The sequence below is a fragment of the Oratosquilla oratoria genome, chromosome 33 (assembly GCF_046742065.1).
Source record: "Oratosquilla oratoria isolate Oo_2021 chromosome 33, ASM4674206v1, whole genome shotgun sequence".
NCBI classification, from domain to species: Eukaryota; Metazoa; Arthropoda; class Malacostraca; order Stomatopoda; family Squillidae; genus Oratosquilla; species Oratosquilla oratoria.
Window position 1 is genome coordinate 29,791,007 of NC_134809.1, and position 18,617 is coordinate 29,809,623.

General features: G+C 40.4%; 1 protein-coding gene across 12 annotated transcripts in view; it reads left to right on the plus strand.

Annotated features, from left to right (window-relative positions):
* Gip (hydroxypyruvate isomerase-like protein Gip) overlaps positions 1-5,750 on the plus strand; it is a 73,921-nt gene extending 68,171 nt beyond the window's left edge. For all 12 annotated transcript variants that reach the window (XM_076172735.1, XM_076172740.1, XM_076172730.1 and 9 more), the window contains exons 6-7: positions 2,883-2,978; positions 5,570-5,750. In XM_076172735.1, the coding sequence (XP_076028850.1) occupies positions 2,883-2,978; positions 5,570-5,661 (188 nt within the window). In that variant the 3' untranslated portion in view covers positions 5,662-5,750. The remainder of the gene's footprint in view (positions 1-2,882; positions 2,979-5,569) is intronic.
* The last annotated feature ends 12,867 nt before the right edge of the window (positions 5,751-18,617 follow it).

Here is an 18,617-nt window from a genome sequence, read left to right on the forward strand (position 1 = left end):
CTTTGCCTGTGAGCCCCTACCATGGAAGTGTCATATTTCCCTGATGTTTATCTTATCCACAGGGTTGTCTCTACAAGAGACAACCCTCAATGGAGGAGGCAAAGGAGACACCCATAGAACTCATAGCTGAGGCAAGTTGATGAAATCTGCTGAGAGTTGTCTGGAATGGGAAGGAAGAGTTGCTGCATGGGAGCTTGCTTGGAGAAACTGTTGGGATTGGCAAGAGCATGTATTTACCTAGTTGTATTTTACGGGACGTGAGCTATGCTCGTAGTGACCCGTTTTCGTATCTCTCCACATCCAGTTTATTTTTAAAATCGTGTATAGTTCTGGCAGTCACTCTATGTGGGAAGCTATTATTTTTCAGGTCTCTTCTGTAGCTGTCTTTCTTTAGTTTCTTTTCGTGTCCTCTTGTTTCTCTTCTGTCCCACTTTAATAAGTCATCTCTGTCAAGAATTTCCATCCCTTTCATAATTCTGAAACAACATGCCCTTTAGTGTACACTTTCATTTGATGATGACAATTTTTGTCCACACTCTTAAGTGAGCTGAACATTGCAATTAGGTCCCCTCTTTCTCTTCAATCTGTTGATGATAGCAGGCTTTGTGCTTCTAGTCTTTCCTAGTATAATTTAGTTGCAAATTATTTTGGTTGCTGCTCTGTATTCTCTCAATTCTTCTTATATATTTCACTTTATGTGGGGACCATACTAATGCTACATATTCCACTTTGATGTTTTTCAGCAATCTGTATGACTGCCCAACAATCTTACAGGGATGACCCATCATCTATGAGGAGCTAAGATAAAAGAGGGGAAAGGGTGGTGGATGGGAGTGGAATGGGTGGGAGTAAGTACAGTGAGACCTCTCATTAACGGACATTAATTAGCTGTGTTTATTGTGTTTTTGCTGTGTTTTCAGTGTTTTGGAGTGGTTCTTGGGTGGCATAGTGATTGCATGCACTAAACAACAGCACCAAAAACAGCGAAAACACCGCAAACACAGCTAATTAACGTCCGTTAATGAGAGGTCTCACTGTACATGCCTTTGACTTGGCTACCTCCCTTATAAGGGGGAAAAAGCTCTGGGTATATAGATAGAATAGATTTCCAGTACTGGCAATATCTTCCAATGGAATTAATTTTCCACCCTAGGCTTCAGGCATATATGTTGTTGCCAGTGTAGAAATGTTTGCAGTTCTGTATGTTTTTTATACCACATTTTTTGGGTGATGTTTAAGTTGTGTGTATCTTATCTTAGGGTATTTCTTGTTTTATGTCTCTGTTCACATGTGCAGCATCTTCACTCTATTATTTAGTGTATTCTCTTGTGTTTATAAGTGTGATGCATCTTATATCAATCCAATTATGGCAGTTGTTGTATATTATTAATGTATGTGCATATGATTGGACTAGTACAATTGTAGCATGTGCAAAGGCATAGGTTTGTTTTTATTCAAAGCTTTTGTACTGTCTGTGGTATTTTCACTCTTTTTCTCATCATCTCGTCGAACCTCACATGACCAAATTACATTGAGTTAAGTTTTGGTTATTTTCATTTAAGTGCTTTGTCAGATCTAAGTCCCACATAGAAAATCTTCACACACCAAATAAGAACCACACTAGTACACCTGCACTCAGGTCACCATCCATCCCTGAGACAGCACCAACACAGAATAGGCCTAGTCCTGGATTCAAACTGTCCCAGGTGCAATCATCACACAGAAGACACGTCATCCTACCATGCCCCACACTGAGTATCACCAACTCGATATCTCTTCTTTAAGTGACATATGGTCCAGCCTGGAGGCTGTTGCCAGTTTTTTGGAGGCCACAAGAGAGACAAGGGGGAACGGATTGATTGAAGAGGTTTTGTCATTTTGCAGAGTGGGTTTTATTAGGTTCAGTGTCACAAAATCTTCTTTGCACGGAGGACATTTTGAAGCAGGGAATTTAATGTAATAGGCCCCATTACAAAATCACCTGCAACCAAACAGATTTGATCTGATATTACTCCTGACTTGTACCTCAAGTAACAGTGCTCTAGATGGCTCAACCACGAAGCATCCCAGAATAGGAAATTTGCAGATTGGTGTACCATGAAAGGGTGATTTTGTTAATGTTAATTAGAGTAGTTTTTTGGTCTTATCTAAATGGAAAATGGTTTTGTATGGATGATGCTATAATGCATAGAAGGGAGTTGGTGGGGGATGGGGGTGGTTAGGGAATGGTTGTGAAATATATTTTGATGCAGCCCTCATGTTTCTTCATGAGGGAACAAAGAGCGGGAGATTGCCGATTAAATGAAGTGGCCTCGCTGTGGATGTGCTGTGTCTTGCTGCATTGCTTCTGACCCACAGCAATGGATGAGATGCAGGGATGACCTGTCATCCAGGAGGAGCCAAGATGAGAGGGAGGAAGGAGGGGTGGTGAATGGGAGTGGAGTGGGTGGAGATGAAATGGGTGGGAGTGGAATTATGCCTTTTGACTTTGGCTACCTCCCTTGGAAAGGGTAAAAAGCCCTTGGTGTATATGTGCACGTGTGTATATATATGTGTGTGTGTGTGTATATATAAATATATATATATATATGTATATATAGATATATATATATATATAATATATATATATATATATATATATATGTATATATAGATATATGTATATGTATATATAGATATATGTATGTATGACTTGGCTACCTCCCTAGTAAGGGAGAAAAACCCCATGGTATATGTATGTATGTATTTATATTCTGAAAAGCTATAATTCAGAAATAGAAAGTAGACTTTTTGCATGTCCTGAGAGGTTTTAGATAAGATGGAGGAAAACTAGATAATCACTTCAGAGCAGAGCAGTGCCTCTAATGCATGTTGTGTTGCAGGTCATGTTCAAGTCGCCCAAGCACCTCATCGACATGAACCAGGCTCTGAGGGTGAACTAAATTATGATTATGTCTTCAAAGTACTTCAGGAAGAAGGTGAGTCATAGATTTATGTATTTCCATACTGGCACTTGATTTGTTTTTATGTATAAATGCTACATTTTTGGCTACCTCCCTTGTAAGGGGGAAAAAGCCTTGGTATATGTATGTATGTATAAATGCAAACAAGTACTTTAATAATTTGAATAGAATATTTTGTATGTGATATGATTTTTCATACATTACTTTAAGAATGGGAAAGGGAGGAGTGGAGGTGGAGGTAGAATGTAGATTGAGAGAAGCAGGAAATGCCTTGGGTGATTAAAAAGTGTAATGAGAAATAGACATTTGGGAATGGATGCTAAGAGGAGATTGTATGAAGGAATGATTGTGCTGACAGCACTGTATGGGGCAGAAACATGGAACATAAGAGAGGAAGAGTTTAAATGTGTTTGAGATGAAATGCCTGAGAAGTATGGTAGGGGTTACTAGGCTGGATAGGTTGAGAAACGAGGTGAGGAGGAGAGTAGGGGTGGAAAGGGAGTTGGGAGATAGGGTTGATGAAAAAGTATTGGGATGGTTTGGAGATATTGAAAGAATGAGTGAAGAAATATTAGTAAAAGAGGTGTAGAAGGCAGAGGTGGAAGGAGTGAACATGAGGGGACAACCAAGGATGAGATAGATGGATGGGGTAAAAGGGGCATTGGGAAAGAGGGGAATGTCTGTTGAGGAAGGAAGGGAGAAGACAGAAGATAGTGAGCGGAGAATGGATGTGTATGGATGATGTTGTGATACATGGAAGGGAGTGGGAGGGGAAGGGGGGGTGAGGGAGTATGTGTGAATGATATTCTGATCCAGCACAAAGGGATTTCTCCCTGTCTTCTCTTTTTCTTCATGAGGGAACAAAGAGCGGGAGATTGCCGATTAAATGAAGTGGCCTTGCTGTGGATGTGCTGTGTCTTGCTGCATTGCTTCTGACCTAGGGCAGTGGGTGAGATGCAGGGATGACCTGTCATCCAGGAGGAGCCAAGAAAAGAGGGAGGGATGGTGAATGGGAGTGGAGTATGTTAGGGATGAAATAGGTGGGAGTGGATTTTATGCCTTTGACTTTGGCTACCTCCCTTGTAAGGAGAAAAAAGCCCTTGGTATATGTATGTACTTTGAGATAGAAATGATACTTTACATATTAATTAAAGAAGTAAATATAAGATGTTGAAATGAACAATGTCAATATGCTATTCATATACTTCTGATGATGAGGGTAAAAAGTTTACTAATGATTTTAAAAATGTGAAAACATATCTATCTCTATACCAAGGACTTTTTATCCCTTACCAGGGAGGTAGCCAAAGTCAAAAGGCATATACCCATATGCCCCACCCATTCCACTCCCATCCACCACCCTTTCCTCCCTCTCATCTTAGCTCCCTGTATCCCATCCACTGCCCCTGGTCAGAAGCAATGCAGCAAGACACCACATCCACAGCAAGGCAGTTTCCCCTAATCAGCAACCTCCCTTCTCCACCCCCCTCATGCGGAAGGGGAGAATTCCCTTCAGGCTGTGTCAAAATATCATTCATATATAACCACTCCCTAACCCCCTATCCCCCCACCCACTCCCTTCCTTGCATCCCAATATCATCTATACATGGCCATTCTCCTCACTTCCCTGCTCAACAGACATCCCCCTCCTGCTCATTGCCCTTCTCACCCCATCCATCCATCTCATCCTCAGTCATACCCTCATGTTCACTCCATTCACCTCTAACTTTCACACCTCTTTTACTAATCTTTCTTCACTTATTCTTTCTGTGTCCAAACCATCCCAATACTCTTTCATCAACCCTATCTCCCATCTCCTTTTCCATCTCATTTCTCACTTGATTCAGCCTTGTAAAGCATACTTTTCAGACATTTCATCTCAAACACATTTCAGACACATCTCAGTGTGAAAACCACAAACATTAAAAGTGATGTTAATCTAAAGCTGTTATGGAAATGTTGGCCACACCCTTTGTAAGGGGGAAAAGGCATTTTGATGTATGTATGCATTGGGGGACCAATGAGAGGTACCTACTTGCATGTGGTGATCATACAAAATGGACAATGAAACTGCCCATTTTCAACACCCATCAACCCCTTCACCTCCATCAGGAAATGCAGCCTTGAGGGGCTGACACTCAAGTCTCCAGACTGGGCCCAGGATCTTTCTCATTTAATTTCAGTTGTATTTCTTTTATTTGTTCACACATGGAGAACCGACAACCAGCAGCTACTCTCCTCTCCCTTTAACACTTTGAGTTGGGGACATAGAAACAGTCCTACAATGACACAAAGACAACACTCCAAAGTTTCTCCCCAAAGAGATCACCTGTGAGGTGTTCCAAAGGGCTGTGGGTTTTCCACAGAATGAAACTCAAGGCAACAATTAATTAATTGATGTATTGAGATGTTATGCTAATTATAGAACATTGGCTTTAGAAATAATGTTGCATTGTGGTAGCAGACACCTCAAGTAATGAAAATTTGGTGCAGTGTATCTGTGTGTACACCAATGGCTTCTTCCCCTTATAAGGGAGGAAGCCAAGTCACCCACCAATGCATGATTTGGTTTAGTGGTTAATTAACACCGGATTATCTTGTTGCAGGTTACACCGACTTTGTAGGGGCAGAGTATGTACCATCATCATCAACCCCCAAGTCATTGAATTGGATCAGCCAGTATGGGCTGACATTCTAGTGTGTATCCTGCTTAAGTCATCAGGGCTTTTGATAAAAAAAAATCTGAGAACTGAATAATGTGATTAAAAATAAATGGTAAAAAATTACCCTGTGTTATTTTATTCAATGAATTTATAGAGAACCATACTGCTGTAATCCTAGCAAGGTACAAATATGTGATTTCATTGGTTTGTGATAGTACTCTTTAGTCTTTGAGAAAGATGTTTCAGAGTACAGTGTTTTACAGTTATAGACTGAAATCTTTTTACCTCATAAGTGGGTTAACCAAATTTGAGACCACTCGTACAAAAACAAAAACTTCAACCACCCCTCACATCTCCTCTAGCAATTGCTTGGGTTAAACAAAGTGCACCAAGGCATACTCTTCCACAGCAGAGCTCAACAACCAAAACTAGTTTACCTCCTCCATTTCACCATGTAGCAACCCTCTCTTCACCTATTCATCTTCGGAGCAGATGCAGAAAATATCCCCTTGGGCTTCGTCAGCCAATTATAATCTGCATCAACACATTACTATCAATTGTATTCTCTTAGCCACATGGATACCGTGTCAAACTCTGAGCAGGTGGTAGCAAGTTCAATTACTGAGACCCGTTTCAGGTTATTTTGCATTGGTTCCTGACAGCCCTGGCCAGGCAGGGAAACAATCCAAACATCGGCCTAAAAAACAGCAGTCTGCCACAGCTGACAGGGCTTGCGTATCAGAGGTTTCTCACTTCCCAGTTCATGTACTCTCTCTTCCCTGCATGTGATGATCCTGCAAGATAGAAAGTGAAGCTACCCATTTTCAAAACCCATCAGTCCCCTTGCCTCCATCAGGAGGTGCAGCCCTGACACTTGGTCTCCAAACTGGGCCCAAGATCTCTCTTTTTAACTTCAACTGAATTTCTTACACTTTTTTATGCATGGAGAGCTGACAACTTTTCTCCTCTCCCTAATACTTTCAGTTGATGACAAAGAAACAGTCCTATACTGATACAATACAGACAACAGTCCAAAATTTCTTCCCAGAGAGATCTACGAGAAATTCTAAGTACTTGCCAGCCACTGTGAGGATGCAGAATATCAACGTAGTGAAATTCAAGGCAAAAATTGAATAATTGCCTGCTTCACTGTCATACCATATATTCAAAGCTCTTTTCAAAACATAAATTTCAATCTAGGTCTTTCGTTTAAATGCAATCCACTTCTGATTCTGGCATTTTTCACTGGTCTTTCCTCATTCTCAATACTTTTGCCATGTATATTCATATGCCAAGACAAATAACTGTCCATTTTCATGCACTCTTGTATGGGGAGGATCTTAGTTTCTGTGTGTAGATGTTCTCTTGAGATGTAGTTTTAGTGCACCCTGTTATTATTACCCCCTGTGCTGGGGGGAAAGAATACTGCCACCAAGTCTCACTGGAGTCAAAATAGTTGACAAAAATGGGACTGGGATTATGACTAGGCATCCTTCTTCCTGTGGCTCCAAAGGGGACATTCCTAAAAAATGTAAAGGCATAAGAGGGTCTTGTAGTTTTCCAACCAGTACCCTAATGTTTGGGTCTTTTAATGTGTGTGGATGTGGTAGGGATGAGAGTAAAAGGGAAGAGATAGGCAGTATGTTTGTGAGAAGAAAGATGGATGTGTCGGCATTGAGTGAAACTAAGTTGAGAGGAAGGAGCAATTGTGAGTTTGGGAGGTTCTTAGGAGTGAAGACAGGATGAGGAAAAGATGGAGTAGTTATACTAGTAAGTGAAGAGATAGGTAAGCATGAAGTGGAGTGGAAGGAGGGAGGTTTCTTCAAGGTCAGATGTGGGTTTTTGTAAGTGCATATGGGCTTGGTAGTGAGAAGAGTGTAGAGGAGAGGGAGACTTTGGATGGATTTAAACGAGTGCATAGAGGGATTTGGGAGGAATGTCAGTGTAATGGTATTGGGAGACCTTAATGCTAGGGTAGGAAATGAACCAATAGACAGAGTGGTTGGGAAGTGTGGAGTTCCAGGAAAAAATTGTTGTGGAGAGTTGATGGTAATGTGTCATGAGTTGATGATAGCAAATACAGTGTTTAGGAAGAAAGTCAAGCATAAGTACACATGGGAGAGGGTGGTAGATAGTGTTAATGGACTGTATAGTGGTAACCAGGAGTATAGTAGGAAGAGTTAAGGATGTATATGTTCTAAGAGGAGAGAGTGGAGGAATATCAGATCATTTTTTGGAAGGTAAGTTGAGTGTGGAGGATAGATGGAGAAAGAGGAAAAGGACGGAAGGTAGGGAGGTGTTTAAAGTGAGCTGCTTAAATGAGAAAGAAAAGAAGAACCAGAGCCAAGAGTAGGAGGGAGTGAAGGATAAAGTAGAACTAGGAGTGGAGGAGGAATGGGGATGGTTCAAGGAGGGAGTCACAAGGTGTGCAAAGATGATGTGTGGAACAAGGAGGACAGGAGGAAATCGAAGGAAGGGTAGTGAGTGGTGGGATAAGGAAGCAAAGAAGGTTGTAGAAGAGAAGAAGCAGGCTTTCACAGATTGGTAACAAAATAGAATGAAGGAATCATATGAGAGGTACAAAGAAAAGAGAAGAGAAGTAAAGCATAATATAAAGGAAGCAAAGAGGAGAGCAGATGTGAAATGGGGTAAGAGTGTGACAAATTTTTTAAAGTAATAAAAAAATGTTTTGGAAAGAAATTAAGAGAGGAAGAGGAGGCAAATCAGATAGAGAAGAAAAGGTAAAAGGTGCAGATGGAGAGATCATAATGGAAGAGAGGACAGTAAGAAGAAAATGGGCAGATTATTTTAATGAGTTGCTAAATGTGAAGGAGGATAGGGAGGGAAAGGTAATTGCAGTGGGAAGCACTAAGAAAATGACCGTGATGAGTCAGAAGAAATAAGGAAAGATGAAGTGAAGGCAGTTGTTAAGATGATGAGAGCAGGTAAGGCACCTGTGATGGATGGATGTCATGCAGAATGTCTGAAAAAGGAGGTACAGTGATGGTGGACTGGCTGGTGAGGCTATAAATTGTTTGTTTAAGAGAGGGTAGAGTGCCAGAGGACTGGAGGAGTGCCTGTATAGTTCCACTTTAAAAAGGAAAAGGGGACAAGTGTGAGCGTAGTAGTTTCAGAGGGATCACCTTGTTAAGTGTAGTTGGGAAGGCTTATGGGAGGGTGTCAATTGATAGGATTAAGAGAGGAAGAGAGGGAATAATTGGTGAACAGTGTGGGTTTAGGACAGGTAGGGGTTGCATAGATCAGATTTTTGTGGCAAGACAGATATGTGAGAAAGCTATAGGAAAAGGTAAAGATGCTTTTTGGGCTTTTATGGATCTGGAAAAGGCTTATGACAGGGTAGACAGGAAGAAACTGTGGGAGGTATTGCAGGTATATGGGATAGGAGGAAAACTGTTAGGAATAGTCAAGAGTTTTTACAAAAGTAGTAGATCATGTGTTAAGATTAGAAATGGAGAGAGTGGTTTGAGGTAAAGGTGGGACTTTGTCAGGGATGTGCTATGTCATCTTGGCTGTTCAATTTATAAATGGATGGGGTGGTGTGAGAGGTAAATGCAAGGGTAGTGGGTCAGGAATTGGAGATGGTTAAAGAAAATGGAGAAAAGTGGGAGATAAGCCAGTTGTTCTTTGCTGATGACACTGTGCTTTTAGCAGGATCAGAGTAGGGATTGAGGAAGTGTGTCAAGAGTTTGGGAAGGTGTATGAAAGAAGGGAGTTGAAAATGAATGTGGGTAAAAGTAAGGTGATGAGATGTACGAGGGGAGAAAGAGGCAGCAGATTGGAAGTGAGTATTAAGGGAGACTGGAGAAAGTAGATAGTTTTAGATACTTGGGTGCGAATGTGACAGGAAAAGGAGTGGAAGTGGAGGTAGAATGTAGATTGAGAGAAGCAAGTAAATGCCTTGGGTGATTTAAAAGTGTAATGAGAAATAGACATTTGGGAATGGATGCCAAGAGGAGACTGTATGAAGGAGTGATGATTGTGCTGACAGCACTGTATGGGGCAGAAACATGGAACATAAGAGAGGAAAAGAGGAGTTTGAATGTGTTTGAGATGAGGTGCCTGGGATGTATGACGGGGTTACTATGCTGGATAGAGTGAGAGGTGAGGAGGAGAACAGGGGTGGAGAGTTGGGAGACAGAGTTGATGAAAGAGTATTGGGATGGTTTGGATACATGGAAAGAATGAGTGAAGAAAGATTAGTAAAAGAGGTGTGGAAGGAATGAACATGAGAGGTCAACCAAGGATGAGATGGATGGATGGGGTAAAAGGGACATTGGGAAAGAGGGGAATGTCTGTTGAGGAAGAGCAGGAGAGGACAGAAGACAGGGGTGAATGGAGAATGATTGTGTATGGATAATACTGTGATGCATGAGATGGAGTTGGTGGGGGATAGGGGTGAGATAGTATGTGTGAGGAATAAGTTGATGCAGCCCAAAGGGATTTCTCCCCATCTTCTTTTCTGCATGAGGGGATGGAGAGAGGGTGGTCATTGATTTAATGAAACGACCTAGTTGTGGTTGTGCTGTGTCTTGCAACACTGCTTCTGACCCAGGGCAGTGGGCAAGATGCAGGGATGATCCGTCATCTAGGAGGTGCCAAGATAAGAGGGAGGGAAGAGGGTGGAAGGGAGTGGAGTATGTTAGGGATGGAATAGGTGGGAGTGGTTTTTATGCCCTTGTTTTTTTGGCTACCTCCCTTATAAGAAGGAAAAAGCCTTTGATGTATGTTATTATTCATTTAACTTTGTTTTCTGTAGATTTGTAGGGTGCCTATTTTTATTTTCTTGATTGCAAGAAATAATGCCAAGGAGGCACAGTCGAAAGTAGTTCTTATGAATTGCTTGTGGATTGATAGGCTTTCCACTGGACAAAACCTGTGGTTGATACTGATCTTAGTATTTATCCATTTGTTAATTTTTCATTGTTGGATCTTCATATATGGGCTGAACTGTAGCCCTAAGTATCCTTGTATTCCTTGATCACCCCAATCTGTTGGCTCTTCTTTTCACCATTGCTCTCTGCCTCACCTCCACATTTGTTACTCCATCCATCCTTGTAACCCCAATCATACTTATTAAACACTTCTCCTCAAATGTATTTAGGCTTTTCCTTTCTGACTCCTACAAATTGTAGCTGCTCCATACAGTGTCATGGATATATCCACTCCCTCATTCAGTTTTCTCTTGGTTTCATCCCAAGACCATTTTTCATGATGCATGTCATCCCCACACCTTTTATATGTTCTTAATAACTCTCATCCAACCCAACTTCTCCATTCTCTATAATGTGTGTCCCCAAATGCGGTTTTCCACTTTCTCCAGCTTCCTCACCCTCTAAAGTAACTTCCAAACCACTGCCCTCATCACCCTTTGTAAGCTTGCCTTGCTTTTACCCATTGAAAAAGCATCCGTCAGTAAATTCCTAGGCGTGTACTTAGACGATCAACTTAATTGGAAACATCATATAAATCACGTGATAAATAAGATATCCAAAACTTTAGGAATTATGCATAAAATGAGAAATATCCTCAATGAAAATACCCTATGTACCATTTACTGTAGTCTACTACTACCATACCTAAACCATTGTTCAGAAATTTGGGGTAATACTTATCAAACTAATCTTCAACGCATAATTACCTCTCAAAAAAAGGCACTGCGTATAATCTGCAATGTAGGTCGTTTAGAACATACAAATCATTTATTTAATAAACTAAATCTACTGAAATTCAAGGACTTAATAAAGTACAAAACTGTCATTGTTATGCACCAAATCTACAATAAACAGATGAATCAAAACATATTGAAATTTTACTCAACTTACGAAACTCGCTATGCGACTAGGAATACAAACGACTTCTTTAAAACTCAATACAGAACAACCAAAAAAGGCCAATGCTTATCTATTATAGGTGTTAACACATGGAATAAACTGGAAAAGGAATTACCTAAGACAAAATGTTTATCAACATTCAAACGATACTTAAAAAAGTCTTTAATCTATAAGTATTAGTATATTGAACATTTCAGGTCCATTTCATGATTGTATTCATGGAGAAACTGTCATGTACCACCCAAGTCTGCCGCTCTTTTTTTTTTCTTGTTCCAGCAGGTCACGGTGACCCGGACCTGCGCATTAAGCAATTATCGTCCCGTCAACAAGCGACCTGACTTCTCACCTCTCACCTGACCCCCACAAGATGCGATGCTCACACGTGACCCCGATTCCTATGTGAGGTCGGAGTTAGCGGACGTCGTGTCGCATCTCATTGTGTGTGTGTGTGTGTATATGTGTATATGTATGTGTGTATATATGTGTAGATGTGTATGTAAGTATCATACTAACATGTACATACATACATACATATACCAAGGCTTTTTCCCCCTTACAAGGGAGGTAGCCAAAAAGAACAAGGCATAAAAATCATCATTCCCACCCATTCCATCCCCGAAAACACTCCACACCCCTCCACCCTCCCTCCCATCTTAGCACCTCCTAGATGACGGGTCATCCCTGCACCCTGTCAACTGCCCTGGGTCAGAAGCAGTGTTGCAGGACACAGCACATCCACAGCAAGGCCGCTTCATTAAATCGGCGACCCCCCCCTTTCCGTCCCCCCATATAAAGGAGAGGATGGGGAGAAATCCCTTCGGGCTGCGTCAAAATTTTTGCTCACACACACTACCTCACCCCCCATTCCCCCGTCCATTCCACCTCATGCATCACAACATTTTCCATATACAACCATTTTCCATTCACCCATCTTCTGTCCTCTCCCATCCTTCCTCAACAGACATTCCCCTCTTCCCCAAAGCCCCCTTCACCCCATCCATCCATCTCATCCTAGGATGTCCCCTCATGTTCACTCCCTCCACATCTGCCTTCCATACCTCCTTTACTAGTCTTTCTTCACTCATTCTTTCCATGTGTCTAAACCATCCTAATACTCTTTCATCAACCCTATCAGGCCTTTCCACCCCTGTTCTCCTCCTCACCTCCTCATTTCTCACTCTATCAAGCCTAGTAACCCCCATCACACTTCTCAGACACTTCATCTCAAACACATTCAAGTTCCTTCTCTCTTCCTCTCTTATGTTCCATGTTTCTGCTCCATACAGTGCTGTTGGCACAATCACTCCTTCATACAGTCTCCTCTTAGCATCCATTCCCAAATTTCTATTCCTCATTACACTTTTTAAACCACCAAGGCATTCACTCGCTTCTCTCATTCTACATTCTACCTCCACCTTTTCCTGCCACATTTGCACCCAAATATCTAAAACTATCCACTTCCTCCAGTTGCTCTCCCTTAATGCTCACTTACAGATTACTGCCACTTTCACCCCTTGTCATGTTAGTATGCCTAAGCAAAGGCAGAGGCATACTAACATGTAACAAAAATAAATAAAAATAATTTTTTTCCTTAAAGGGAGAGCAACTCCCCATAAGCTTTGCTTCTCGCTCTCCCTTTTCAACTACTAATTTTGTAAAACTTTTGTATACATGTATGTCTAAATTGTATTTTATATTGTTGAATAAACCTTAACTGTTTCCTTTCAACTTCCTCTTGTCACATACCCTCCCAAACTCTGCCACTAACAGTTTGTATACCCTAATCAATTTTAGTAACACCTATCATAGTTCTTAAACACTTTAGTCAACATTCACTTTTCCTTTCTACTTCCCATATATTCCAAGTCTCTCACCCATTTAGTGCCATGGGTACACCCACTGCATGCACCTTCTTTTTGCCTTCATCCCCAAATGCCTGTTTCTCATAACCCATCTAATTCCTCAGAAATTTACCACTTCACATGTCTTATATGCCTTCACATCCTATCATCTGTTTACTGCCATGTGACCCCATATATATATAAAACTTCACTCTCTCTAAACTATATAGCCAGGGATTACCTCCCTTTTAAGGGAGGTGGCCAGTCAAGGCATGCACACACTCCCACCCATTCTTGTCCACTGCTTGGAACAGAAGCAATGCAGCAAGACTATATCCAAAGCAGGGATATACTGTGTCTTGCTGCATTGCTTCTGACCTGGGCAGGAGACAGGGATGGTCCTGCTCTCACCAAACAGGGTAATAAAAAGAAAGAAAAATAAAAGCGAGTTTCAATGTTTAATTGTCACTGTACAATACTAAAGTCTATTCTAATAATAACCTCAGTTTTTCAAATTCTATAGAAAATTTGTTCAGGTACACGCTGTTAAACTATCAAGCAAATTAGGCAATTTGCACAATAGATATATAGTGCAAAAATGTACGAAAGACAATCTGATCTGCTACAATCTTAATACAAGATCACACCACTCAATCAATCCGTTGCCCCTGGTCTCTTACAGAAGACTCACAGATTAAACAAGCCCTAGTGAAAGACTAATACCAACCCATTTCACAAAATGGTCTTCATGGACAGAAGCAGATACAAATTTTCCAACACTTAAGGAAAATAAGAGAATTTATCATTCATCAAAAATTCAGAATGAAAGTAAGATAATGATTACCTGCTCCTCTTACATGTAAAGGGAATCAGCAAATCCTATTTCTTCTGGCATTCATGGTAAAACTTCAGATTTATGATAGATACAAGAAACAATAAATACTTCTGATAAATATAAAGTCAATCTTAAGCATACATACATATACAAATGAATGTTCCCCCCTTACAAGGGATGTAAAAAAAAAAAAAGAATCCACTCCCACCCATTCCATACCCACATCCTCCACTCCCATTCACCCCCCTCCCTCCTTATCTTGGGTCCTCCTGGATGATGGGTCATCCCTACATCTCACCCACTACCCTGGGTCTAAAGCTATACAGCAAGACAACACATCCACAGCAAGGTCACTTCATTTAATTGGTGACCCTGCCTCTCTGTCCCCTCATGCAGAAAAAGAGAAGACAGAGAAAAATCCCTTTAGGCTGCGTCAAAATATCATTTGCACTTCCTCACCCCCTGCCCACTCCCTTCCATGCATCACATCATCATCCATACACAACCATTCTCCACTCACCCCTATCTTCTGTCTTCTCCCTTCCTTCCTCAACACACATTCCCTTCTTTCCTAATGCCTCTTTTACCCCCATCCACCTCATTCTTGGTCACCCTTCATGTTCACTCCTTCCACACCTCTTTTACTAATCTCTCTTCACTCATTCTTTTCATGTGTCCAAACCTTCCCTATACTCTTTCAACCCTATCTCCCAACTCCCTTTCCAACCCCACTCTGCTCATTTCTCACTCTATCCAACCTAGTAACCTCTACCATACTTCTCAGACATTTCATCTCAAACTTAGGCAATAAACATATTTACCACATTGCTAAAAAAAATTCTGTAATCAATACACATGTTTTGGCTGTACATTATATGTCAATAATGAGCATGTGTACTCAAACCTGTTCCCCTGAGCACTCAAGAGGGTTCACAGCAACCAACAGTCAAGTTTTAAGAAAGGAAAGAAAAGAAAAGAAAAGAAAAAAAGTAAAATTCATCTTGGTAAGTATATCTAGGTAAACACTTGAGTGGATGAGAGATTTTCTAAAGGGAAGATACATGAAGATGGTAATAAACGGTGGAGGGCAATGACCTGTGAAATCCCACAAAGGTTGGTACTTGCACCTGTAATGTTCCTTATCTACATAAATGACATGATGGATGATACAAGTTATGCCAACATATTTGCGAATGATGCAAAGAGTATGAAAAGTGTGAGAGATATGGAAAACTATAAGTTACTGTAAAAATATCTAAAAAGCATAAATACCTGAACACAAGTGTAGATAATGGGAAGAAGAAATTACAGAGGCAAAAGAGGAAAAAGATCTAGGAGTACTGACAAGCAACAACCTGTCATTTAAAAAACATCAGGTTGATATCACTGCTGAGAACAGGAGGGAAGTGTGAGACTCAAACCCACAATTAGAAAGATACAAGACCCAAACCATTCCAATTGTGCCACCAGCACAAGAAAAATGTCAAAATAACCGAGGACAAGCAGAAATGGGCTAGAAAGGATTAAATGAGAATTTATGGAGAGAGGAATTTGGAAATGGGTATTATTAATAAAATGTAAAGGATCAAAAGATTGTACAACTGGGTCCCCCCAAGGAACAATGCTATCATCAATGCTATTTAATTTATTCATAAATGACCTCATCATACCAAACCCTGAGCATAACATCAAAACTCAACTATACAGACAACCTAACAATTGCAACCCATCAGTGGTTACAAAATAGCTCCCAAACACACAAATATACTTTGAAAATTATGGCTAAGACAAAACAGATTGATGGCTTCCATTCACAAGTCATGAAGCACCAGTCAAATAAAATGGCTGACTTCTCCCACTTGAAGAGAACTCAAACATACTGCTTCACTTTTGACATGCATCCTTCAACCCACACATTTATATTCAATCCATTGCCCGCACATCAAATACCTAACAATGAAGACACAAGGAGCTTAACATCCTAGGAACAGTAGTAAGAACATATTTCAGTCAACAGGAGATATTGATCACTGGGTACACACAACTTATATAAACCACATTAGAATATGCCTCCAAAGCATGGTACCAAACAGTCAGGAAAACAGACATTCTACAAATGTAAAATGAGGCATTAAGAGTTAGCATCTATATCTATATGCCAAGGGCTTCTTCCCTCTTAAAAGGAGGAAGCTACTCAATGTGCATGCCAACTGCCATCCACCACCCTTGTTTCCCTCTCATCTTAGGTCTTCACAGATGAAGGGTCATCCCTGTCACCTACCCACTGCCCAGGTCAGAAGCAATACAGCAAAACACAGTACATCCACAGCACAGAATAACTGTCGGCATTAAAGCTACCCCAATGATATATCTGAACTCGGAACCAAAATCCTTCTTAGAGAGCAATACATGAAAAATATTTGAACATAGTTCTTCACAAGAGCCCTCAAATCTACCCATCCTTTACATTACATATAAAGAACAAGCAAGTAACATTACTCACACATCCACTATAACCTGCCCCAGTACCTCACAATACATTCATTCAAAAATATGCTCAGATTACAAAACAAGTACTACTTGACAGATCCCCAAATTCCATACTCCCTAAGACCTAAATAAGAAATCACTCACAACAACACTAGCATAATCTATTTACCAAGAGCTTATTCTCCCTTATAAGAGAGGTAGCCAAGTCAAAGGCACACACCCACTCCCACACATTCCACCACCCTTGCTTTCCTCTAATTATAGCTCCTCATGGATGAAGGGTCATCCCTGCTTCCTGCCCACTGCTCAGGTCAAAAGCAATGCAGCAAGATACAGTACATCTACAGCAATGCCACTTCAATTAATTGGTAACCCTGCCCCTCCGATTTGGGTCACAGGCATGATGGCATTCATAAAAATAGTACCAATACAGAATTAGCCTGGCCACAGACACCAACTGCCTCAGCTGGAACCCCTATATGGAAGACACTAAATGCTTTATCCTATACAGTCCCATTCTCATCCTACTCAGACAACACAAAATCTCTTCTCTGAGTGACTTATGGGCCAATCTGAGGGCCATTACTAGTTACCTGAAACCCAAGGGTCTCCTGTAAGACAAGACCTATATCAATAAATGGATTTACTAAACAAGGTAGATGCTTATCTATATACCTGGGGCCTCTTCCTCTTATAAGAGATGTAGCCAGCCAAGGCATGCACCCACCCCATAGTAGATAAAACTGACAAAGATCTCTTGTTTGGGATGGGAGATCACCACAAGGTCATGAGAACAAAATGAAGACCACATTTCTGAAGAATAAAAAAAAAAAAAAAAAAAAATTGTTAAGATACATGAACTCCCAGAATAGCTTCAATGATATAGCCCAAGCTAAAACCATGAGCAAATTCAAAATGATAGAGAAAAAGTGATGGGATCCCTCAAATATAGCTCCTTTCTGGTACAATATGGTAAATACGTATACACACTAAAAACGAAAAAAAAAAGACAAAAAAGGAGAGAGGAGAGGTATGAAAGGTCATATGGTTGATGCTAAGTACAGAAATGTTATTAAATACATGTTAGAAAAATATCATACATACAATGAGTGTATAACAGCTTAAAGCTATGCACAACTGGATTTTTCTACCTGGATGCCTGCCATTATAGCCTTCTGATCATGCTAAAACTATAAAGAAATCACAAATCTGCTGTCTTACCTAAAATAAAATATAAGTTTCTTAAATATTTAATTGCACAATGTTTAAAGGAACTTTCTCCTTCTCTCTTTTTGGTTTGACATAAATACATTGTACACACCACACTCTATACCAATGAACTTTCAAAATACTTATATAGACACACTCAGTATTAATACATATGTATATACCATATGAAATTACAAAATTCTTTTATATACAGGAATAGTGATACTCAAACATTAGCACTGCAACAAATTAAGAAGAGCAAACCATGAGCTCCTGTCACATTGCACTCAATGGTGATTATGCAGTTGAGTACCAACAACTGGACCTATGCCACAACCAGCCAGGCCTTCATGGAAAGATGTCTGCTCCTGATTATTTTTAGTCTTTAGTCTTCATCACAGAACCCAAAGGAGAGCTGAATACTCGAGTTCTGAAACATTGCAAAATGAATATTAATTAGATAATAAATTTCAATAAACATAATTCATATATTGTACATCTATATATTTTTTCATCAGCTTGCACTGTCCACTTCCTTAATAAATCTCGCTGAAAAGGAATAGTGGACTTTTGTCTGTGTTGTATTAGTGTGGATCCATTTCTATGTCTGGATTCCCACTATATACATCATGCAACCAACACCCACACCCACATTAATAATTGCACTCAGTTTCACTGACAAGAAACTCACAACCCCCCCATGGAGCTGACAATTGTGCCTTCCTAGAAATCAATAAATAAATACATAAATAAAAAATATTGTA